This window comes from Colletes latitarsis, chromosome 10 (genome assembly GCF_051014445.1).
Source record: "Colletes latitarsis isolate SP2378_abdomen chromosome 10, iyColLati1, whole genome shotgun sequence".
NCBI lineage: Eukaryota > Metazoa > Arthropoda > Insecta > Hymenoptera > Colletidae > Colletes > Colletes latitarsis.
Genome location: NC_135143.1, coordinates 21675433 through 21701334, shown reverse-complemented (window position 1 = coordinate 21701334; position 25902 = coordinate 21675433). Strand labels below are relative to the sequence as shown.

The following is a 25902-nucleotide window of genomic DNA, read 5'->3' as shown; positions in this document are numbered from 1 at the left end:
CAAAATAAATATCAATAAATCTAGGCGCGCCTGTCGGCTCGAATTAGATCCCAACGCAACGATCGCCGCGAAATCGATACGAGCCGAAAAAACGATATTCGGAGACGAGGTTTGGTCGTTGGACGCGAGTCACGATTTCAACGCCTGGTCGATTCTCGATCTTCTCCATCCTCGAACCCCTCATCGATCTCGTCGGTACGAACGACCGTGGAAATCTCGTCCCGCGACATTTATATTTGAAAACAAGTTCGCTCGGATTTTCGCAAGGGCGTAAAAAGCACCGATAAGGGCAGAAATTTATCGTCGCGTCAGGACACTTCTTTTGTAAAACGTTTCGAGAATGTTGCCTACGTGAAAACAGAGCCTTAAACGCGACGAAGAAACATTCGACGGTTAAGTCGGATCGATGGCGTCGCGCGACGGGATTTAAATTCAAATGAGGCCAGCCGTCGCTCAATCTCGTCAACGTAAAATGGCTCCCGGGGGAAATCGTGTCTAGTCGCGGGAAACTCTTGCACGAAGTACAACGCTATGTCGACGTCAGGTCCTAGAGTCGCGATTACCATGAGTTTCCCATGGTTATGGCTCATTTCACACGCGGAGTGTTTTCGTCCGTGATGCTCATTCGTCTCGGCGACTCTCCCGATCGATGACGCCGCGTCGGCGGATACGATTACACGATCCAGCGATCCTGATCCCTTCCAATTCGAAAGCTCGTTCCATAGTTATGGATTTCATTGTTTCGAGAAATGAAATTTACATAAGGAACTTTTCACAAGTTTTATAAACAATAGTCGCTTTCGTGTAGCATCGTCTATCGAAGTAACCCAGGAACCTTGCTTTGAGTGGATGAAACGCGACATATTCTTGAACCAGACGAAATTATCTTCGGTTGCGGGGGTTAATTACAATCATTTTTGAAAAAATTCTTTACCGAAAATATAATCCGTGGCCAGTAATTCTCTAATTTCATTTTCTGTCTCATTTCCTCTTGTGTTCGTTTCTGTAACCTGTTGAGTGACACGAAAATAGCAATGGGGCTCTTGGACCCGAGAAAAATGGATCGAAAAAGTACATTGGATGTAATGTCTACTCGAATATCTCGTCTATGATTATATTCCTAGTCTGTATCGCTTCATATACAGGTATAGTCCAATTATCGATAATAAGAATTTTACAATGTGCAATCTTGGAATAATTTTCTCAAACTCCCAAAAACACTCGTCTACTTTCACTCATTGCCAGTGTACCGCTAAAAAGTTATCTCAACCAACGCCTAATCAACCCTTTGTCCACTTTCAGAATCCTCGTCGGCAGCAAAATCCGGGGGTTGCTTCCCAGGTAGAAGCCTGGTGCGGACCGAGGACGGGTCCGCGAAGAGGTTGGACCAGGTGCAGCTGGGCGATCGAATCGCCGCCCTGGATTCGCGCGGGGACATCGTTTACAGCGAGGTGATCGCGTTCCTGGACCGTGGCCTGACAGAGAGGAGGCAGTTCGTACGACTGACCACGGAGACCGGTCGCGTGTTGACCCTGACGCCGGCCCACTTGGTGCCCGTGGAGGGCAGGTCGTCGATCTTCGCCGGCAGGGTGCAACCGGGCGACAAGATCCTCGTGAGGGATCCCGCGGACGAGAACGAGGTGGAGCACCGTCTGCGGTGGGACAAGGTCGTAGACAATCGACTGGTCCTCGAAGAGGGCATCTACGCGCCCCTGACGACGGAAGGCACTCTCCTAGTCGACGACGTGGTCGCGTCCTGCTACGCCTTCGTGGACAGCCAGGAGGTCGCCCATTTCGCCTTCCTGCCGTACAGAGTCTGGACCACCGTCAAGTCCTTCTTCGCGAGGATCGTCGTCGAGAACACGAGGCACCCGGACGTCAGGCAGGACGCTAGGACGATAGAGGAGGGCATACACTGGTACGCCTCGTTCCTGTACTGGGTGTCGTCGTACGTCACCCCCACCAGGATGCTTTATCAATGAGGGTCGATTCGAGAGGACCGAGAAATCTAGCTGTACGAAACGGACCGTGAAACGCGTCCGGGCGTTAGTCTCGTTACGTGAACGCTTCGAAGGACGAAGAGATTCCGTGCGTCCTGGATGAGAAGGGTTGAACGTGTACAGAACAAGCAGATCGTGATTCGAGGAGACGCGAACTCGCCTTTGGACCGAATGTCGGAGGCCCCTGCGCGTATGCAGTCTCTGGCCGTTCAAGGGCACTCCCCCCACTACGAATCAGACTAGAAACTCCCACTTTTACCACGCAGCGTCGAGCAAAGTTTAATCGAAACAGCGATCAACCGATGGTCGATCGGGGAAAGTCATCGTTAGTGGTATGCGACTGTCGTTGGGTAAAGTAATTGTTACTCTTCGAATCATCGAAAACTTCTTACAACTTTCTTTTTAACGTGTATTATGTTTTAGAGCTATGTTGCAGGAAAGTTTTTAAAAATAATGCGTTCGTGATCGTATACACGTTGGCAACGTTTTGGAGAATTTGTAATTTACGAACTACGAATGGGGTGGGGAGAGCTTGTTTACTCTAAGCTCAAGACGATATTGTCACAAAATTGTCTTTATTTTTTTAGATATATAGGTTTTGTATTCAAATGAGGAGGAACTGATTTAAATGAATTTCTTAAACGCTCACGAAATATATTTTCGATGATTTTAAACTGAACGCTATTAAAGGGTCTTTAATTTAATCAAACTGGTCGCAACGAACTAACGATTAATTTAATTATCAATCGGCGCGAGCGTTTTACGATTACTTTCAGTAATTCACTAACGTTATTTGCGTTGTATCAATTGATTAATGCTCGACTTTGATGTCAGCTTTCCTCTCTGATAAATGAACAGCGTTTGTCTCCAGGTTTGCGCGATAAGACGGAAGTTAGAGTGGAGGGGATAGAAAAATCGTGTGGTGGGGAGAGGGCCTTAGTGACCTCGAGCGGCCAATTCATTCTACTCACACTGCTGCCAGTAAATTGTATCTAGTTGGAGAGAGGACGTAAAAGAGACAGAGGAATCTTTCTCTTGGTAATTTTTTAAAAACGTACTCGAACGTTCGAAGACGGAAACGGATGTTAAAGAGACTCAAAGTGTTTGTTGGGCCAATGACCCACCTCCGTTCACCGAGTGACGTGTAGTATACTAGATATTGTAGGACGAAAATAACGAAACGAAGCTTTAGAGAGGATCGGAGCTTTTCTCTTAATATTGTAGTGTGTGTATAATAGGAGTATATAATATAAATGTTTTCCTTCTTCGTTCCTTGACGAATACGCACGCATCGTGTTTTCTGAGATGGATCTGCGCCACAGCCCGGTTGATTGTGATTAAAAATCGATAAATTAATTAGATCGAATCGTTGAACTGATAAAAACAAAAATTGAATACGCGTGGAAACTTTTTTCGAATCGCCGTCACCGCTTCAGCCAAACGTCTTTTAATTGTAAAATCTCTGTTTAATGCGAAATTCCGATAGAATGTTTTTACTCAAATTCCTTCAATAATGCGCGTTATATATTATTAAGTAAATTTTACCAAAATGTTTTATTCTTCGTCAAAATTAAAAGATTGCTATTGGTTTTATAAAATGCTTGATAGAAGGATTTTTCGTTTCTGTTAACGCACGTGGCACGCGTAAAATATTTCAAAGGTAGTTTGTAACAATGAATATTCGTTTTCTGTTTCCAAAACGATTCCCAATAACGTTTTCAATCACGTATGACTGGTATATAGGCGAAAATTCTCGACAATATTTGCAATAATTGTTTGCAAAACGATTAGCAATATGTCAAACATTGTACAGAGTGCTTGGCAATCTGTTCACAATGTTTACACGTTTCCACGAAACGTACGGAAAAATATGACTCGATTGCGTGTTTCGTATATTATTTTTTATTTATATTTATAAATCGTACGTCTGTTCAGTCAAATCGGGAACACGTTCGCGTTCGTTGCAACGTGCTCTGTACCTTCTAATCGCTTCTCACCCCTTTCGCGACTCGACACGATCGAGACTCTATCATTAGAAATCGTTTATTTATAGAAACACCTTTAAAAATCCTGACAATCTCGTCGGGCCATGCTTCGTCCTTTCGCTTTTGTCCCTTTAAGATAATCAGAATATACAAAAAGAAAAAAAACAAAGTATTATGTCCCTGTTACTTGTTTTAAGCGACCCAGGCGAAAGGAATAGATTAAGCGCGCTTAAATAATAAAAGGAAGAAAAAAAAACGAAAATAATTATTGTACATAGTCTACGCTACTCGCTTTCGTTTTCTATCGTTTTTTTTTTTCTGTAGAATCCCCCATGAAATTGCTCGACAACGCTACGTCCCCTCGACTCGTTTTAACCTTACCCGTATCTATCGCTGCATTTTAACGCTATTCATAAACGGAACATCGAATTTCCCCTCGCTGTATAGTAATTCCAGCGTGATGATCGCGTTTCGGTTCGATCATTGAAATCCGACATGAGAAGAGAATCAACGCTAAAGCGGTTGCTACATTGACGTCTAAGTTATCCCCAGAAATTTATATATTATATATTATTATATTGTAGTAATTATTATTATTAATATTATTATATTATATTATTATTTGTACGTAGCGCAAAAACAAATTATAAATTATGTATATATACCATCGATAGATTGAATTAAATCATTAAACCAGTATCTTGTAATTGAGGTTCTTTTTCCTAGGGTGCTTCCAGGGTGAATATTACAATAATAACCAGTGTAGTTCACTTACGCAATGATGTTCAGAATGATCATTTTTAAATTAACGCATCGCAATGGAGTGGCAAATAAATAATCCGGTTTTGGGCAATTTTCCTCTATCAATTGATCAATCTTTCTCTATTAATTGTACTCTATTAATTGAAACGATTCGATCGTTAAACATGTTTTCACTTTAAATTACATTGAAATCATACGCAGTCGCGTAACTCATCTTTTACGCGGTTAAAAAGGATGTACCGATTTCTGAAAAAATTTTTAATAGAGTAAGAACTAAAATATGAAAGTATAAAGAAACAGCGAAGATAAGAATAGTGTCGTTTAAAATTGAAATTTTCGAACGTCAACTTTTCAATTGAAAAAGGAAAAAGAATTACGGTCGAATTCATTAGTTTCGACGTTTCTTTGTTGCTAAAACCTTTTATGAATTTTGTGCAACTTTGACGTATGATTCATAGAGCGTTTTCATGCAAAATAGGGTAACAATTACTTTCCCAAGAGCTACCGGAGTAATTAAGCCAAGCACGTGCTTAGAATGGAGGACGATGCGGACGAGGACATTCCGCGAATGGTAAACGTTTGCAAGTAACGATTATTGGAGGTTATAGAGATTATGACGTTTTAAACAATAAATCGTCAAACATTGTGTGAACGTCTTGAAATATTTTATAAGGGATCCGAGTGATTTTGCAGTGCAATTTTTCATTAATTTTTACAAAGAGTACCCTAAGATTTGTGCGCATAGTAACCAGAAAATTCGTAAAAAGTTTTAGTACGAATTTTATAGTAATTATTATGTCTGTAGCGACAAATCTGTTACTGTTGCAGCAATCCAGCGTGATAATTCCGTCGTTGCAAAGAGAGGAAAAACGCTTCTTCGATCTGGTCGAGGTCGGAAGCGTTCCAGAAGTGAAGGAGTTCCTCGAATCGAAACCAGATTTTAATATCAATGTCGCGGATTTTCAGGTAAAATTTCAGTTGAATTGATTAACTTTAAATAGAAAAAAATAAATGCATTGAAATATTGTCGAACTCTCCTTGTTTATTAAAAAATATAGATGAAATTTTGGTTCGGTTCGCAATATTAGCCTCATAGTTTCGTGATGTTATTTAACAAATTAATACGATATTTTGCTGATATTTCGGTATCGTTCGTTGCGAAAAAATGATCGAAGAAGAGGTCGAGATACGTGTTTAACGGTAGAATAGCCTTTTAAGGGGGGAGACCACTGTGGGGGCTGAAAATAAAGGCAATTTTCAAGAATCTTTTGGGCGTAACTGTGAAACTTTCTCTAATAAATGTTCTTGAGCTACTTGTTGTAAAAATTTCGTATAAAAATATTAATTATTATAATAGGAACCAGCGTGAGAGGCCTCCTAAAATTTGTTAGAAACGGGCGGACGCGTAATTTTTCACTGCAAGTTGTGAAACAAGAAATCATGCAATTTTCTTGAAGTACATGACAGTGGCTTCAGTTGCACTTATAGATTTTTAAAAATAATTATCGTCGAAACTAATTATACGATCGAAAATTCCATACCTGTAACTGAAGAGAATAGTATTAAAAACTACCATACAAAATTTTAATTAATCGAATGAAAATTGACCGAGTTATTGTTAGTTTCAAATGAATATCTCGATAGAACAGTTAGTTTCAAACGTTACGCATATTACATTTTCTGCATCTACTAAATCTTCTGTAACTTTGTCTTTTTCGCGAATTTTACTTTAATATTTTAGGTCATTCTTAAACCCCCAAGTATTGAAAAGAGGTGAAACAAAAATTTCGATTTTTTCAATCCCTCGCAGTGGTTTCGCCCCTTAAGAACAAATTTGCCCAACACCGACCGAAACTATTCAACGACAACCTTTCTACCGGCTCGTGAAGATTCCGAAATTTATCTCCCATCGCCGGTTTCCCACAACATAACCGTAAGTGGTGTCGGCCGTTTACGTTGATTCACCAGAAGGTCCAGGTAAAGCTTTAGACGCCGACCGTTTTCCTCTTCTCTGTGCCGAATCCACCGACACTGTCAACCCCTTTTCCGAGATCATTTCCGACCGATGATTTACGCCGGCCAGGCTCCGTGTCCCGGGGTTCAAAGAGCAAACGCCGTCTACTTAGGTCGCGTATGATACCCAAACGAAGGCTACGAGATTCAAGAGGATGAGAAACGAAGAAGAAGAAGAAGAAGAAGAAAAGGAAAGAGAGGAAACCAAACTCGAAAAACAGCCGAATCGAAGGAGGAAAGCAAAAGTAAGACGAGGTCTCGTTATCTCAGATCTTCACCCCGCGACGGTACACGTACCCCCCGTGGAATGTTACCCCCTCCTCCACGCTCGTGCTGGTCGTGTCATCCTCCTCTCTTCGGGGTTCCCAAAAAGCCCAACCCTCGTTTCACTTTGTGGAACGGAGGCCGCCTTGAGCCGGCTGATCCTTAGGAGAAGAGCGCGGAAGAGGGATGGCAGAAGGAAGAGACGATCGAGGAAGAGATGGGAAGAAACGCGAAAGGAGGACGAAGTGGAGCCACCGAGCAAGAGAGAAACGAAACGTTTAGGAGCTGGCTGCCTCCGTGTATCTCCGGCCATATTTCAGCCCGTCCTTTACAAGACAATGGTTTCAGCCGAGGACCGATAAAAATTATTCAAATGACTCGTCCCGCTGTAAATTCCATCCGGGAATCCCCTTGCCACCGTCTTGGCCGCGAGCTGTCCTCCCCGGCTCGCGTTTGCTCTCGTTTAAGGAGGCGACCTAATATCCACCAGTTATCCCCATTCAAACTATCGTCCAGCAAATAATTTAAAATCCTTCGCGCCCGAAACTATAGCCAAAGTCGTATTATTAGAAGAGACGCTCCATTTTTTTAATTTTGGTTCTACACGTGCATTTTTTTTTTTTTTATTTCCCTATCTTTACAAACTACCTACGAGCAATAAGTGGATTGATTAACTGTTGGTGTTCGTCCAATTACTCCATTTGAAGCCTGTGTAATAATTTCAGTCTATTTAGGTGAATCTGCCTAAGTCTAGTGGCTGTATACATGTATTTGACATTCCCCCTCCCCCATCATTAACGTTTGCAAATTATTCAAATTTACTACCAGTTAAATTCGAACAATACGTGTCGTCATTTTCGTTGCAAGATGTTCCTCGTACCTTTCGACCATTCGAGTTTATTGTCCCGTAGATTAATATTGACCTCTGTTTTCCGTAACTAACCGTAACGATATATCGCACTGTGCGTCATGGTAGATGACAAAATGTTTAACACGAATTGCAACCTTTTTAAACACGCGATAAAGAAACGGATTTACCGCCATGGAACTAGAAAAATTAATTCTCAAGTTGAGACGTTTGAGATTATCAAGGGAAATAAATTATACAGAGTGTTCGACCAACCCTGGGAAAAATTTTATTGGGGGATTCTAGAGGCCAAAATAAGACGAAAATCAAGAATACCAATTTGTTAATGAAGGCTTCGTTAAACAGTTATTAACGTTTAAAGTTCCACCCGTATTGAATTTTTTTCTCGAAAATGCATAGAATTTTGGTGTTATGTATAATGATAAAAAATGATTGTAATTGACCCCTGTAACTAAATATAATTTTTTTAGTATGATTTTAAATTTTTTAATTTCGTCTAAAAATTTCAATATCTACTCGAATTTTTTTCTCGAAAGTGGATAGGATTTCGGGGGTATGTCTGTTGACCAAAAATGCTTACAATTGACCCCTGCAACTAAAAATAATTTTTCCAAAACGATTTGAAATTTTTTTTCCCGTCGAAAAATTTTACACCTTCTCGAATTTTTTTCTCGAAACTGGTTAGGATTTCGAGGGTATGTCTGTTGACCAAAAATGATTGTTATTGATCCCCGCAACCGAAAATAATTTTTCCAAAACGATTTGAAATTTTTGAATTTAATTGTTAATAACTTTTTAACGAAGCCTCCATCAACAAATTGGTATTCTTGATTTTCGTCTTATTTTGGCCTCTAGAATCCTCTATTAAAATTTTTCCCAGGATTGGCCGTACACCCTGTATAGTTTACAATTTATATAATTTACATATAGTCTAAGATCATTGTACGCGTTAGTAAATTGATCGATCTCGTTTAGACGCGTATGGGGACGCGTGTGGCCCAGCTTTTGCGAAAAAGCGACGTATAAGGCGACCAGAGATTTGTCCAGACGCGAAAATTGCGTCGAGTCGGACAGCTGGCGATCGTGAAAGGTGAGGGCCCTCCAACGAAGCATATATCACAAGGTGTCATTGTGTTATGGCGTGTGGTTGGTACGCAGCTCCCCCCTGGGGGCCTGTCGAAAAGCCAGGATATCACGGAATATTGTGACCGTTGCCGTTGTCGACAATGGAGCCGGTCCATTGTCGGGGGCTGCCTCTGTAAACGCGCCGCAGATGGGCGACAAACGTCGTCGTCCTATTCTTCGCGCAAAAAAGGACACGTCCGACGGAGAAGAACAAAATGGGGAAGCGGACGGAAGTTCGAAAGTCGATTTCACGAGGACGGAAGAGTGCGAGGAATTTCGTGATCGTGGAAAGCGAGAAGCCTTTTGGGACATCGGTGCTTCCATTTTTTACGACGCGCGCAAACGACTAGAAACTTTCGATCTAGAAACGTTTGGATACCTCTGGCTCCGTAGTTTCAAAATCGAGTGCAATTTGGCACCTTATCTGCAACGCGAAGCTCGCAGCGAGAGCGTCGTCGATATTTAAACGAGCTTGGTATACCGAAGAAACATTTGGTTATGCACGCGACTGACTAATAATTCACGAGACATTTTGCAAGGATGTCAGGGACGGTCACAGGCGTGTGGTTAGATTCAAATATTCATTAAATTGAATATAAACTATATTGTTTAATATTACTATACCTATTTAACATAAAAGAACATAAAAACGTGAACGTAAAAACCATAAGTGACTACTCCTCGAGAGTTCGATGCAGCCATCAACCCTCTCGATTCCTATCTGCATATTATAAACCTAAATACTTCCATCGACGCCAACAATAACGCTTCCCCGGTCCAAACACATATACTGTTGAGGTTTTTACTGCACAGTGTATTATTTTAATTGTATACGGTTTATTTGTAACAAGTAATGAGAAGAACAATTAACGGTACGACACGTGTTACATTGCATTGCAGACTGACCCAAAAATCAATAAGTGATCCAACGGGTGGCGATCGATTACCTGCTCTACTTTATCCACGCAAGTGAGATTTACGATTAAGTTTTGTCTTGTCACTCCTGACATATACACTTCTTTCAATTTAAAGTTTTAATTAAACATGAAACGAAAACTGACGTTAAAAAAATCGCAAATCTCCGATCGAAAACTTTGCGAGGTCTCGAAACACGAGATTTTAAAATATTTATCGAGTGTAATTTTATGATTAATTGTTGGTTTTTTTTAGGGTGTCACGGCACTTCACATAGCAGTTCGGAACAGGAACGCGGCAATGGTGGAATACCTGCTGTCTTATCCCGACATCGACCCAGGCGACACTCACCTCCACGCCATCAGGGACAACGACATTAAAATTACTAGTATGATTTTAAACAAACTGAACGATCTGATGGCTGGTCTCGAGTACGTGGGCGTCACGCACAGCACCGACTTCCCGGATGACACTACGCCTCTCGCGGTGGCCGCACAATGCGGTCACTTCGAATTGATCAATTTCCTGCAGAGAAGACATCATACGATTTCGAAGCCGCATCCACCGAGCTGCAACTGCGACGAGTGCAAGTACGAATTCTATTTGTTCGTTCGACGACTCCATCGTAACAATACGAACGTAATATAAACATTGACTGCAACGCAATGACGAGAATTCAACAACTGGTTAACTTTTTTGATTCTATTAACGATTTTACTCGATTTTATCATAACGAGGAGCAAGAACACCAGTTACTATTTTTTAACCTAACCGTACTCTTATAATCTTTCTTATATTACATAACTTGTCCGCTGAAAATAACTCTCAAAGTATGCAGTATACAAAAAAGTGTCTTAGATGAAAATTATACGGTATCGAGTGGAACTTGCGACTCCAATAGTTTTTTTTTTAAATATCCTATCCGTTTATGTGATATTAAGGCGACCTTGAATTTCTGTTTGCAAATATTTTACTAATTATTACTATCCTCAATTTTAATGACAGCGCAGAAGCGAGAGGGAAAGATCCGACCTGTTGGCGATAGAGAAAATGCGACTACTTACGTACAAAGCGATCACGAACCCAGCATACATTTGCCAGACCGTCGAGGACCCGATTCTGGAAGCCTTCAATTTATCTTACGAGCTGAATAAAGCCGCTTCATTCAGCAAAGAATTTTATCACGAGTACAAAACTCTCTCGGCGGTTCGTTGACGTCGTCGCTATGGTGGACGAAACTTCTATAAAAACGCAACACTTTCGAATCTAAAAAGTCGAGCGATTATTAATTTATAATTGGCACCTTTTAGTCAACGATACCCTTCTTACATAAATTTTTGTACTTTTATTTGCTCGTATATTGATATTTCGGGAATTTTTGTTACAGAAATCGTGTCGCAACGAGTAATATAAATTTGTCAAACGAAGCAACGTTTCTTGTAGAAATTTCGTTCGCTGTGGTGGTAACGATCATCGATCAAAATCACCCTCCTTTCCACAGGATGTCGCACAATTCGCGACCGACCTGATCGATTGTGCGCGCACGGTCGACGAAGTGGAAGAGATGCTGAAACAGTCAACCGGATTCGCTCATTCATCCAAGTTCATCTATCCACGACTGCTATTCGCGCTCCACTACAAGCAGAGGACTTTCGTGGCTCACCCCAACATACAACAGGTTCTCGATTTGAACCCACCAATCGTTTATAAACGTAGCAATTCGAGTGACAGAATCGCAGTGTCGGCCATCGATCGATCACATTCTCGATTAATTGACAAATCGATTGGAAAATTAGTTCGGTTAACCCTCGATTGCAATTAAAAACACTGTGTTCGATTGTAATTTAGTTTTTACAAATTCTATATTTATTTTCTTTTAAGACCATCGTATTCCTATTTGTATCGTTTCGAAATTTGCTTCGAAGCATTTAAAGTTAGGTCTTTCGAAAAGATTCATTTTCATGAACCAAAAATTCGATAAATATGATTTCAAATCCTTTATTCGCTGTTAAGCTGGTATGATACATGCACAGTATAAACTGTTACGATATTTAAGACTATAATTGTAATAGAATATCTGTAACATGATTTTACGATACTGCATCCTAACTTTTTAACAGCAGTGTGTCGTGTTTATCGTATTGGAAGACTTCTTTTCTATATAAATAGTTGCTTTTAGTTTATCCAGTATGTATCCAGCGTTAGTTATTAAATCCAAGTCGCCAATTTAAATTTAAATATCTCCAGTTGATCGAGAGTAAATGGATCGAGGGCTGGTACGAGTGGAAGATAATGGGAACGTGGATGAAGTGTCTATTAGTGATTTTACGTGTTTTTATGCTGCCGGTGATACTGTTGGTCGTTTTCTTCGCACCCTACTCTAGCAAGTCGAAATTCTGGCAGTCGCCCGTTAACAAATATCTCTCATCCACCGCCAGCTACCTCGTGTTTCTATTGTTCGCTTTCCTCCAGTCGACGGCTGACAAAAGCGAACAGCTCCGTGGACCACCCAACACCGGTATTCTAAACAATTTCCTAAAATCGAGCTATAAAACAAAATCAAACGCCCCGACCTCTGACCCCGGGGATACTTTATTAGTGTACGTTTGGATTATGATCATCTACATCATCGCGTATACCTGGGCGATGATTCGTCTATGCGTGGTGCATGGCGCGAAGAAGTTCTTTACGACGCCTCAGTACTGGTACGGATCCAAGTATTCGCTAATAGATCATCGTGACACCTTCAAAAAATTGATTTTTCTTTTCTATTCATTTCTCGAAAAATTTCAAGTAATGTTTCTAAAGATTTACTACTTAATTTTGGTATGAAACTTTGTCACCTGGCGTAGATAACACCTCGAAATCTACATTAACTATTTATTTAAAGAACAGAAATTTATTTATAGAAAAAAATTAACACAAATTATTTTTTTTTTACGTAGGTTCGAGGTATTGATAATATTACTATTTCTTCTGACATTTTTATATTGGATAATCGCCGCCGTGGACGTGACAATAAACGGACAGCTGGAATTGGAGAGGAAGTATTGGAACAAGTATGATCCCACTCTGATCGGTGAAGGGATTTTCTGTCTCGCGACCATCGCAGCGTTCCTGAAATTATTATATATCTGCTTGCTGAACTATCATCTAGGACCACTGCAGCTGTCTCTGGGAAAAATGATCACGGACGTTGTGAAATTTATCATTCTTTTCAGCATCATTATCCTTGCTTTCACCACGGGTAAACATCCTTGGTTATCGACAGATTTCGTGCAAATTGTATCGAGTTCGATAACTTTTTCGTTGTTTTGTAGGAACGTGTAAACTGTATCAGTATTACGACGAGATGGTCCAGATCGACGACGAATCCAAGATCAAGACTCAACAAGTCAGCTCGTTCGTGGATTTCAAGTCCACGTTGAAGACTCTGTTCTGGGCACTCTTCTGCATGAGCCCCATCGAAAGCGCGGACGTGATAATCGAGAATCTACCAGGCGAATCGGAAAACGAGACTGTCATCAATCATCACACGTTCACAGAGATTATAGGATACATATCATTCGCTGGTAAAAGACTGATCTAACCTTTGTTCCTTTCACGTAAAAATCTCAAACCGTTCAATGTTATGTTAGCGATTTCAACATTTAGAAACTCTTAAATATAGAAAAATCATTAATTTACAATGAATCCAAATAATCGAAGACGATATTTTTCCAGGTTTCACGTTCATTTCTGTAATAGTGATACTGAACATGCTAATCGCGTGCATGTCGAACACGATGACAAAAGTCACGGAAAACCTGATCGTTGAATGGACTTTCGGCCGAACAGAGGTTACTCCTACAAGAATCGCTTCAACTAAATTTATTGTAGTGTTCCGTCTCTAACTAATCAACAATCGAAGTCTACTCCTGTTCAGTTACCAGGAATCAACCTTTTTTAATAACATTAAAATTCGTTAATTTTGTATGAAAGTAATCGCAATGGATTGGCGGTGTTCGCCGAATGAAAATGAATCCAATCGCGATCACATTCGTACAATTTAATTATATAATTTGAACAAAGTACAGCTACAAATTGTCTGGGTATTCTGGCCGAGATATAAAATTTTAATTTTCATTAACGGCTTGACGAATTGTCTGGGCTGAATAAATTGATAGTGGGGATGATTCCTGTTCAATTATCGAGAGAAGAATTCGATCAATTAGAGAGGGAACACTGTATTATTCAGCTAGCTCGAAGAATCGACTTCCAGAAACATTTTTCATGTTTTTAGACTTATGTCGATTACATGCTTACAACAACCCTTCCACCGCCGTTCAATATTATTCCAACCTACATCGGTATTCAGCCAGTGATCGAGTACGTGAAAATATTCCTCAAACCGACAGAAGATAAGCGTGCGCGATGGAGCATAAATCACTGTTGCTATATCGTTAGTAGATCAATATTCTATGTTCACAGTGTTTTAAATCACGATGTTGCGAAGAATGATTCATATAACAATTTTCAATCTTACAATACTCACTATATAACTCACTAAACTTTTGTATAAATAATAAATAGTAAATAAATTTTGCTACAGTTACGTCCAAGTATTTAATCGAAAACTTTTTCCAAAAATTCTATTATAAATTCTATTGGTACTCGAATTATTTTAATCAATTCTGCGTTATCTTTTAACAGGAATCTTTAGAAACCGAGAAGAACAAACAATTTTCCATGGTGATGAGGCGACTGGTTCAACGATATTTCCGGCAAAAAGAAAAAGCGGCGGATGAGAACGAAATAGAGAGGCTGAGGAAAGAAATTGTAGAACTTAGGAACCTTTTAAGGGACGCTTTGTCTACCGATTGAAAGAATCCAAATGCGTAATTGTTCCTTTTCTTTTTTTTTTTTTTTTTTTTTATGAATTTCGAAAAAGTCAGAAACTGTTTAATGTTGAGTGAACGGAGAATACGTTTTCTGCATTATTCTAGCAATGTACAGGTGAAAAGAACGACGAAGAAATGAATAGAAAACAGTTCTCGACGAAACAATGCCATCTGTTGTAATTACCTCCGTCAAAGAAGAATAATAGCTATTTGCTGGGCACGTGGACTGCTTCTCAATTTCCAACGAGAGAAAAGGGTTTTCGAGGCAAAGCAAATCGTCCATCAAATGGCTTGTCAAGAAGTAGCGAGTGTTCTTTGTATATAAAAGAAAGAAATTTATACTACTTCTACAAGGTGTCTTGGAAATAAGTAGACCAAACTTTAGAACTTCGTGTCGTTCACTTTCAAGACAAAGAAAGACAGCAGTGTTAATCTCGGTAAATGTTACCTTAACACTAGATTTACATTAGATACATTCATATCATTATATCGATAAAATTTTAACAGAATTTGGAATCCGGAAATTATGATCGAATAAAATTTGTAAACTTTATTTTGCTCTGTCATTGTTTATTACATCTCTATTTCAGAAAATATGACCTTCGTTCGTCCTCAAGGTGAGTAGGACAACCTTCCAATATTTAGTAATTTATTTCTAGGGCATCTTGCATATTTTTTTTATAACGACTTGCTCCGACTTTTCTTTGAATTTATGAAACACTAAGCGCCGGATAAAATGTTAATACAAAAAAATTTCCTTAGGGGCTGTCGATTAACTTTTTCAATGTCATTTCAGATTTTCGCTTGAAAAATTCTAACCGTAAAACATACGACGAGTAAATAAATATCGATATTGTATATAAAAAGATTTTACTCTGTTTTAAGAACTTTTGAAACACGTTTGACACATTGATGAAATTGAAATATATATTCTAATTAATTGCGAATACATATAGTGTTGATATCTCGTAATGATAATCATACGTATAGTGTTTGTTAAATGTAAATTTCGCACGATTGCGTGACGTTTGCGTATTACGCAAATATTGAAAACGTTGCGATCCGCGTGAAATTGGCTTCACTGCATTGGAAATACAAGCTTACTTAATAAGCAGCATACTGCTATAACGATATTAATAAACTGCAAGTATAATGTGAACGTAAATAATTTCCACCGTAGCAAAATTCATTCAAGCATACAAAGTATAAAATTAAATTTTATAAATATTGTGATACGTTTCTCGTGTAGACGGTTTGGGTAAATATTTTTGAAAATAATTCTGTTGCTTTAGTTCGTCCAACGTCATGAAATTAACATAGCAGCGTAAAGCTAGCTTATGCGCGTACGCTCCCCTAAGAAATTAACAGAGGTCCATAAATTTTCATTATATTTCAGCGAATTTAACAAAGTTCACTATACGAAAGTAACTAAACTTTGAGTGGCAGTTAGCCACGACGTTCAAGCTATACTTGTTTGCTGAAATAATAATTACACGATTAACGAATACAGAAGTAGTTCCCTTTTATTAACAATTCAGAAACCATTTACGAAGTCACTATGTATCTTATTAAAAAATGAAGAACACGTAGCAAATATTGTGTATAGCAGGTGTAAAAAATGCAATTTCATTTTTATGTTTATCCGTGGATAAAATGTTTACAGCAACCTAGTAATAAAAGGACTAGATTTTAATGAAGTCACTTATCCGGGTCTCTTGTACGAAGGACATAAAAGAAACCTAATCTTGTCGTCAATGCGTGATGCCTGCCTTCCTGTGGCGACTCGAGGGATGAAAGAAACCATCCCCGTTCCGGTGTATTTATACGAAGCGGTAAGAGACATACTGTTTTTCAGGAATGTCTAGCAACTTCGTAAATAAAAGGGTTAACAGCTTCTGTCAGCCTCTTACAATCTTATAATGAAGATTTTTCCCGCCCTTGTGCAAGTGGCTACGTAACAACTTCTTTTACAAGAGCTTCCAAAAGGGTTAAAAAATTAGGAACAAACCAAATTTCGTCAGGGATGTTATACTCTTTCGTGATACAATATTTGAGGATTTTAGGATTAACAAAATGAACCTTTGAATGGAGCTGTAATTAACTAAAAGTGTATAGGAAAATGGTTCCTTAATGGATTTTTACGGAAAGGATAATTCTCGCTGCTCGAAGCATTTAAAGGATCACTTAAACGAGTTAAACAGTATTTTGAGAATTAACCGTGTAACACAAATCACACTTTTTCCATTTGTCTCGAATAAAGTAGAAAAAAATGTGATTATGTAAGATAGAAATTATTTTAAATCTTGTACTGCGTTTAAACGTAATAATATTTTTTCGTTTCCTTTCAGCTGCTCGTAACTCTACATTACCTCTGCTGCGCTCATTTTCACGCTAATTGAAAACCGCACAGAAAGCGAAAATTCTAATTAGGAAGTTTTCAAATTTAATAAAAATTTTTCTCTTGCCAGATTCATTAATTTCGTTTTGATGCTCTATTCGTTTATCAAGCTGATAATTGGAACAGCTCGGTTAATTTCAAATTCATTTCCGTCATACTGAAAGCGTCTCGACCAAATGAAAATCAATGTTACGATGGATACCATTAAATATAAAACAATCGCGAAACGATCGTCCGCGAATCGAAAAGACATTTAATTTGAAATTAAATCTGAAAGCGAATCATAAATGAACGTTGGAGAACAACAATGATATAAATCAAAATAATTGAAAAGCAATTACATGCATATGTATTTTCGTTTATCGTATGAGAATGCTACAATATAAACAGTAATTTCTCCGAGTGGAGTACAATTATGATCTTGGGGGACTCGATTAATCTGAAACCATTCGTGTTATTGGCGAGACACAGCCAATGATATTTCAATAATACCTTTTGTAGTTTTCATTTTGTTTCAATTTAAAGTTCCGTCGCTCTTATTGGAAATCTATAGAGCGAAATGTGTTTTGTGACATACTATTTCTCCCTCGGGCTTCGATTATCCCCGCTGTTTGTCGCCCTTTGAGGGTGACTTAACAGGTCCTACGATATTCGGACAGCGTACGAAGAAGTTTGAATTACCGTAAGTGTAGGGAAAATAACAATCGATAACAGAAAACGGCTGGATATCGCTATCGAAGAGCGTAATATGGATGAATCCAACGGCAATAACCTTCGATGCTTCCCGATCACGAGGACCCTCCTGCGCCATCATTGATTGCTTTACAAATAGTAATGTTCTCGAACGAGTCTGCGACGGTTCTCCGATAGCTACGATTTCATTACTACAAATCGGTTTGTTTCTGACATTTATCGCGCATTACGCGGGAGCCTGCCCGTAAGAAAATACTCTAAAAGGAAACTGAACGATGCTAAAGCTTTAGGGAATCGAGACGTTGCATCGCAAGAATTATACAGAGCGATTCTAAAAGCTGGAACAAGCCGTAGCTTTTTTCGAATCGAACATACAAAGGACACGGTATTCGACAATACGCGACGAATCGCAATTGATTCGTGATAAATTTTGAATAATTCACTGTGCAATTCATTCGTTCGATAACATTCGTGATCGACGCGCGATAAGTTTAAATAAATTGCAACCGCTGCACCGTTGAATTCGCGAAGTCGCGTAAACGTGAGAGCGGCTAATTCAAGCGTGGGTCAAAGTGTCGGTGTTCTAGCGACAGAGTCAGGCCGTGAAATAGTAATCGATCGAGAAAAGTGCCCGCGTACATCCGAAACTCGCCCTAAATCCTAATTCCAGCCCCACGGAGCCGAGGTCTCTTTATCTAACATTTCTTTCCCCAGCTTCCCATCGAGCTCGACACGGCCATACTTTTTTCGAGAGTGCAACTACGCAAAAAAGACGATAAACCGACGGAGGGGTAGAGAAATTGCTCGTTAAACGAGTGACAAACGATACTCGGGGACAGAGAATTTGGTACGACCGGAGGGAGCGGAAACGGAAAGTTTCGATTGTTCGGTGAATCGCTGGCGAACGATGCAGAAAGAACATAATCGGAAACATCGGCCGTTGTCGAGGAACTAAGACTCGTCGAAAACTAGCTAACGAAATGTTGTTACTGTTATTGTTATTCGCTACAGTGTACCATTTATTCCATTTTTTCTCAACTTTGTCACGGTGTACGATCCAAACTGTGTTGTGGACAGTTTTTTACGACGTATCGTAAAATTTCTGATGCAAACATTGAATTTTATACGTCTCGAGATATAGACAGAACTGCTTTAAAATAGAGCCAATGGACAACCGAATTTTTATTATCGTAATTCTTTTGTGAGAATTTAAAGCTTATCGATGGATGGTTGCTCAGCGAGTCTGCATATGATTTCGACTATAGGGGAGGGTTGCTAAAGTCGTACTTAAGATATTTTATCTTGTATTTCCCATTCGGTGCACGATTTAGGAAAATCGTGATTACTTTTTTTAAGCTATCGATTTAATCTTTAGGATAATTCGAATATGGAGGTAGAATACATGCATTACAATATTTAGTTATGATTTTCTGTAGTTCTGTATTTCTCTGAGGAATTATTATTTCTGCAGGGAATTAAATTCTGTTGATAGATTCGCTGCCAAGCAGGGACGTATTTTGACACTATCGATAAATTCACGTTTGAAATTGATTCTCTTATATGAAAGCATCCAAAGAAATTGAAAATTAATTACTATGATGCATTTCAATTGTATTTCTACACTTTGCTAGGTTTCAGAGTTAGTAAACGAGGAATGATGTAAAGAAGTTTATAACACGAAAGGGAGCAAAATAATGATCATTGGTATTATTATTACATGTTACCAATATCAATAACAACTAATTTCGATGTCTGTTTAATAGCTTAATACAATGCTTGGGAATTGATATACATTGAAATTAATGACGATGTTATTGGATTGGATCGAACGTTAACAAGCTTGATTACTGTAACTGGGGTTAGGTTATAAAGCAGCAATTGCTGAACCTTGCCCTTTCACCGTGATATAATCGATATTTATATTTTCTTTCCTATTCATTTTATATTTTATTTCATTTCTACCCTGTTACGGCGTATTAAGTTCTCTAAATAAGTAAACAATAACATTTCTAATCGGGATTTTACGTTTATAACCCCCTTCAGTAAGTGAAATGCAGAAATATATAAATCTATAAATAAATAAAATATGTAAAGTATAGAAGAACGTATGCAAAATATTTATGCGGTATTTAAATAATTTTAGATTAAAAATTTGACATCATATTTAAGTCAAAATCAAATAACGAGAAATAAAGGTTATTGGCGGTCGAAACGTTAGTAATAACAAAATTTATTAGAATTAGAAGATAATCGCAAAAAATTATTTTACAAGTATTTTTACCAGATAGCTCAACACCATATAACTATAAAAAATGTTAATTGCACGAGTTGGTCTAATGAATTGCATCTTAAAATCGTATAGATTCTAGCGAAAAAGAAATACAAAGAAAAGAGGAAGAAAGTTCACACCCTGTTAAACTTGCGTCAGTAGTATTTCCTGTTATTATTCCGACAGTAGTAACGGACGGGAAAGTCAGACCAAAAAACAAAAGTGTCACGTATATAAAATGTGTGTGCTTCAAAAATTCATTGACCGTATTTTCTAAGCATATACTATTTATTAATTGTACTGATAAAAATCTTTTTTTTTCAAATTAACTATAAAGGGAAATACGTGACTGTAGACAAGCGAAGAGTCCTCTATCTATCTAGTCCTCTAAGAACCACTTCCCTTTTGGATATACCGTTCATTTCGAAATATTCCGTTTATTGTTGCATAGATACAAAGTAATTTGTAACTCGAGAACAGAGATGCCAGAAAGGCACCGAAGGTGCTCTCTCACACTATGTCAGATCACGCGTACGTGAGCTCGTGGAGTTTCGGAAACCCGACAAAGGCAAAATGACGCATACCCTCTTTCTCGATTCTCCGAAATTGCCCAAAGCAAGTTCGGACCGTCTCGTGGGAATTGAGAGAGAAAGGCTCACACTTCCCTTCTCGCTCTTGAACAACTAATATCCGACCTCCCGTCAACAGGTCTCCACTGGCCTCTGCTGACCGCTGCTGACCACTCCTGGAATTTCTGGCAACGTATAACGATTACTACTGACGTCTGCCAGCTTCCGCTGGCCTCTGCTGACCGCTGCTGACCACTCCTGTTACTTCTCACAACGTATAACTATTACGACTGGCTACTGTTAGCCTCTCCCAGCCTCTGCTGGCTCCTGCTGACCACCGCTTATATTTCTGACAACGTATAACGATTACTACTGACTTCTGCCTGCCTTCGCTGGACTCTACTGACCGCTACTGACCACTCCTGTTATTTCTGACAACGTATAACGATTACTACTGACGTCTGCCAGCTTCCGCTGGCCTCTGCTGACCGCTGCTGACCACTCCTGTTACTTCTCACAACGTATAACTATTACGACTGGCTACTGTTAGCCTCTCCCAGCCTCTGCTGGCTCCTGCTGACCACCGCTTATATTTCTGACAACGTATAACGATTACTACTTGTTACTGCTTGCCCCTGCTGGACTCTACTTGCCTCTGCATGCCTCTGCTGGCCTCCGTTGGCCTCTGCTGACCGCTGCTGACCACTGCTGACCACCGCTTATATTTCTGGCAACGTACAGCGATTACTACTGGCTACTGTCAGCCTCTGCTGACCTCTGCCAGCATCTCCCGACCTAAGCTGGCCTCTGCCAACATCTCCCGACGTCAGCTGACCATCGCTGACCACTGCTGACCGTTACTGACAACTTGTGGCATGATGTAATATAATATAATATGTTTATATGTATTAAAGTTTTGTATAACGTGAATCTATGACAATAAATGATATAATTTCAAAGTATTCAATGTGTTCTCATCATTTTTTACCGTCCTTTTCCTCTCCAAATCATTCTCTTACCTATAAGATGCGTACCACCTTCTTCGCAAGTTCACCAGCATTTTAGAAAAATTCCGGGCGCTTTGGAAATCCGGATGGCCTTGACCCAATTTCGAAAGTGGGTCAAGGCCATCGAATCTTAGAAAAATTCCGGGCGCTTTGGAAATCCGGATGGCCTTGACCCAATTTCGAAAGTGGGTCAAGGCCATCGAATCTTAGAAAAATTCCGGGCGCTTTGAGAATCCGGATTTGGCCTTGACCCAATTTCGAAAGTGGGTCAAGGCCATTCGAATTTTAGAAAAATTCCGGGCGCTTTGGAAATCCGGATGGCCTTGACCCAATTTCGAAAGTGGGTCAAGGCCATTCGAATTTTAGAAAATTCCGGGCGCTTTGAGAATCCGGATTTGGCCTTGACCCAGTTTCGAAAGTGGGTCAAGGTCACCGACATTTCAGAAAACGCTCCGGGCACTTTGGAATTCCAGTTTTAAGTAGAGAAACGGTTTCTTATAACTAAGGGAATAATGGGGAGAGGAAAAGAAAGGTAAAAGTGACGAGAACACATAGAATTCTTTGAAATAATATCATTTATTGTCATAAATTTACATTATACAAAGTTTTAATACATGTACATCATGTTAGAAGTTGTTAACAAAGGTCAGCGTGGTCAGCAGGGGCCAGCAGAGGTCAGCAGAGGGATGTAGAGGCATGCAGAGGGATGCAGAGGCATGCAGAGACTAGAAGGGGCAAGCAGTAGCAAGTTGTAATCGTTATACGTTGCCAGAAGCATCAAGGGTGGTCAGCAGAAGCCAGCAGAGGTTGGGAGAGGCTGACAGTAGCAAGTTGTAATCGTTATACGTTGCCAAAAGCATCAGGGGTGGTCAGCAGAGGCCAGCAGTGGCAAGCAGAGATCACCAGGGGCGAATAGTAGCAAGTAGTAAGCGTTATATGTTGTCAGAAGCATCAGAGGTGGTCAGCAGCGGTCAGCAGAGACGAGCAGAGGCATGCAGTGGCAAACAGAGATCAACGGGAGCAAACAGTAGCATGTAGTAATTGTTATACGATGTCAGAAGCATCAGGGGTGGTCAGCAGTGTTCAACAGAGGCCAGCAAAGGCAAGCAGAGACCTGTAGGGGCATGCAGTAGTAAGTATTAATCGTTATAGCGCATACTGTGATATCTGTTCAATTTTTACCACAGTTAACTGTCAGTCTTTTATTGAGTAAAACATCGAATCTCTCCCAAGGGGATCGCAACGCGCGATCCCAGCTTTTCCGGCTCTGGAAAAGCTTTCGAAGATAAGATTCGCAGATGGTATCATCGTGCTTGTGGTTCTCGTAAATCCTATGTCAAAGTGCCCGATAGAATGCAGTTTGCGTGTTCAAATATTTAAACGACGGTACTTCGCGTCGCCCTCCAAACGAATCTCGATATTATAGCTCGGTCATTTCATGGAATCGATCGTAAACTCTAGCAGAATGCAAAGCTTCGCGTTGCAAAGTGCAGGGTGGATCGTTTAATTGAAACGGTACGGATCGAATGAGTCTCAACTATAAACGTTAGGTTTTATTCAGTCGATAGAACTGCCTGAAACTCATTGAACCTGAAGTCAATAGTTATTTCCACGGAAAGAGAACATAAAGAAGAGCCGATTGTTCGAAACTGCGCAAATTAAAATTTATAAACGGATATAGACTTTGTCGATGATTCCTATGGAAATTAAACGCTACAAGAATTAATGATAATTTAAAACTAAGATAACGTTAGACTAAAGTACAGGCCAACGACAGTAATCGATAAAATGGAAGAAATATTATACAGTAGAGTTCCGATTATCTGGCATATTTGATTTTTACTCGACAGGAGAGATAAGGAAAGTTTTACTTGTTTTACTACCAAATCTTTAAATTGTATTCTACGAGTAACGAATAAAAAACAGTTTATCTTTTATTCATTACTCGAAATTTCTGTCTAGATAAGAATATTAGTAATCTCTGCTCGAGGAGGAGGTTAAATTAGAATTTTATGCTTGAAATTCGTAGACGGGCGGGGAAGTAATTAATCATTCTAATAACCAGATTACGTAAGTTTATGCAAGTATGACATGCCGCAAATATGCAAAGTAAATGCAAGATATATGTAAAGCACCTGCGCGATATATGCGGTAGATACATTTTCGTAGATATTAGGATATTCGTACTTTGTTTAATCGAAAATTAACCGAAGATGTATATATACATACAGGGAGTTCGGCCACCCCTGGGAAAAATTTTAATGGTTGATTCTAGAGACTAAAATATGACGAAAATCAAGAATACCAATTTGTTTATGGAGGCTTCGTTAAAAAGTTATTAACGTTTAAAGTTCCGCCAGTACTGAATTTTTTTCTCGAAAATGCGCAAGATTTCGGGGGTATGTTTATTCACCAAAAATGATTGTAATTGACCCCCGCAACCGAAAATAATTTTTCCAAAACGATTTGAAATTTTTTTTTCCCGTCAAAAAATTTCACACCTCGAATTTTTTTCTAGAAACTGAGTAGGATTTCGGGGGTATGTCTATTGACCAAAAATGCTTGCAATTGACTCCTGCAACTAAAAATAATTTTTCCAAGACGATTCGAAAGTCTTTTTTTTCACCTAAAACTTTCAGCCCTTATTCGAATTTTTTTCTCGAAACTGGTTAGGATTTCGAGGACATGTCTATTGACCAAAAATGATTGTAATTGATCCTCGAAACAGAAAATAATTTTTTTAGAACGATTTGAAATTTTTAAATTTAGTTGTTAATAACTTTTTAATGAAGCCACCATCAACAAATTGGTATTCTTGATTTTCGTCTTATTTTGGCCTCTAGAATCCACCATTAAAATTTTTCCCGGGGGGTGTGGGGGGCGAACATCCTGTATATATATACAGAAAATGATGCATTCTCTTGTTTAGTTTCAGATCCAGAAACTTCCAATATTTTGTGACATAACCGTTTTAAGTTTCAGTATGGACGTAGCTTGCTATGAATGGGCAAGTAATCACCAGAGGTATTCAAAATGGTCTCCGTAGCTGAGCAGACTGACATTCAAATGTTGCTATGCATATTTAATGCATGTTCATTATTCTTTGGCATTTCCCACTGCCTGGAATACACTATCGATTCATATTCAAGTAAATAAAAAAAAGTCAAGACGGACAATAGTGACCATATTATTAGTCCACCGTGACATAATCTTAACCCTTAAGTGAACTCTCAATCTCAACTGAATTGTTTTACTTAATGATCACTTTTACCAATTTGGCAAATGGAAATCAACCCTTCCTTAAAGCGTTTAAAAAATAATGAATTAGTTTAAACTTGCGGAGGGCCACAGCAGTCCCAATAATCCACTTAAGGGTTCTATACTAAGGGCTCTATACCGACACGTACGCGCGCCGAAACTTCAATTGCTATGTAATCAAGGGAATAATTTAGTCTGAAACTAGTACAAAAAGCTAAATGAAACCATGTTCAGTGATCGAAATAATTAAAAGTAACGTAAAAGGAGAAATATAAAATTTAGAATAGAAATTAAAAAATATATTTTCGATTGTCTTTAAATATTTAAAATTCGGTAAGGAAGTGGTCGAGGCGACGGAAAAGAAGAACGATCAATCGATCGTCAATCCGTTTGAACGTAAATGTAGATTCACTTTGCGTAATGGACAAGTTTTGCTAATGATAAAGAACGAACCTGTCAGTATAATGACAATAAAACAGAGTGTGGATGATAGTGATGTTTCCTGGCGGAGTACTTCACTGAAAAACCTCTACTGTCACGAAGGCGCGTCGAAAAACGATTGGAAGAGTTTGGGATAATGGCGCCGACAGGAGCGATGTCGTTTTTACGAGTGAGACTTCCTTTCAAGCATTACTTTTTAAACGAGAATCTTTGTCTTATCGTGATAACCCAGTAATCCAGTTAATCGAATAGTTAATCGGAATACCTAATAAAGATTCATGCACCTTGCAGCTTCGACGCTTTAACAAATGTTTACAACACTTTAAACGCGCCACGAAACGTTAAATTATGAAACGGATTCGTTTTTCTCCATAGAGAACTGATATAGCCGCGAATGAACAAATTGAATACATCAAAGGGATAAGAGTCCAGAACGTTAAAGCAGATTCTGGCGT

At 39.1% G+C, this 25902-nt stretch overlaps 2 protein-coding genes across 2 annotated transcripts in view; both read left to right on the top strand.

Moving 5' to 3' along the window:
* The window catches only part of Hh (hedgehog signaling protein), a 66771-nt gene extending 64733 nt beyond the window's left edge, over window positions 1-2038 (top strand). Inside the window, exon 3 of the mRNA XM_076774444.1 lies at window positions 1303-2038. Coding sequence (XP_076630559.1) covers window positions 1303-1982 — 680 coding nt within the window. The 3' untranslated portion in view covers window positions 1983-2038. The remainder of the gene's footprint in view (window positions 1-1302) is intronic.
* Window positions 2039-5542: 3504 nt separating this feature from the next.
* Window positions 5543-14795, top strand: LOC143346050 (short transient receptor potential channel 4). Its single transcript, XM_076773790.1, has 10 exons — window positions 5543-5713; window positions 10188-10571; window positions 10938-11138; window positions 11434-11610; window positions 12180-12637; window positions 12878-13179; window positions 13253-13504; window positions 13656-13771; window positions 14215-14373; window positions 14625-14795. The coding sequence occupies exons 1-10, from the start codon at window positions 5543-5545 to the stop codon at window positions 14793-14795; spliced, it is 2391 nt and encodes a 796-aa protein (XP_076629905.1).
* Window positions 14796-25902: the final 11107 nt, after the last annotated feature.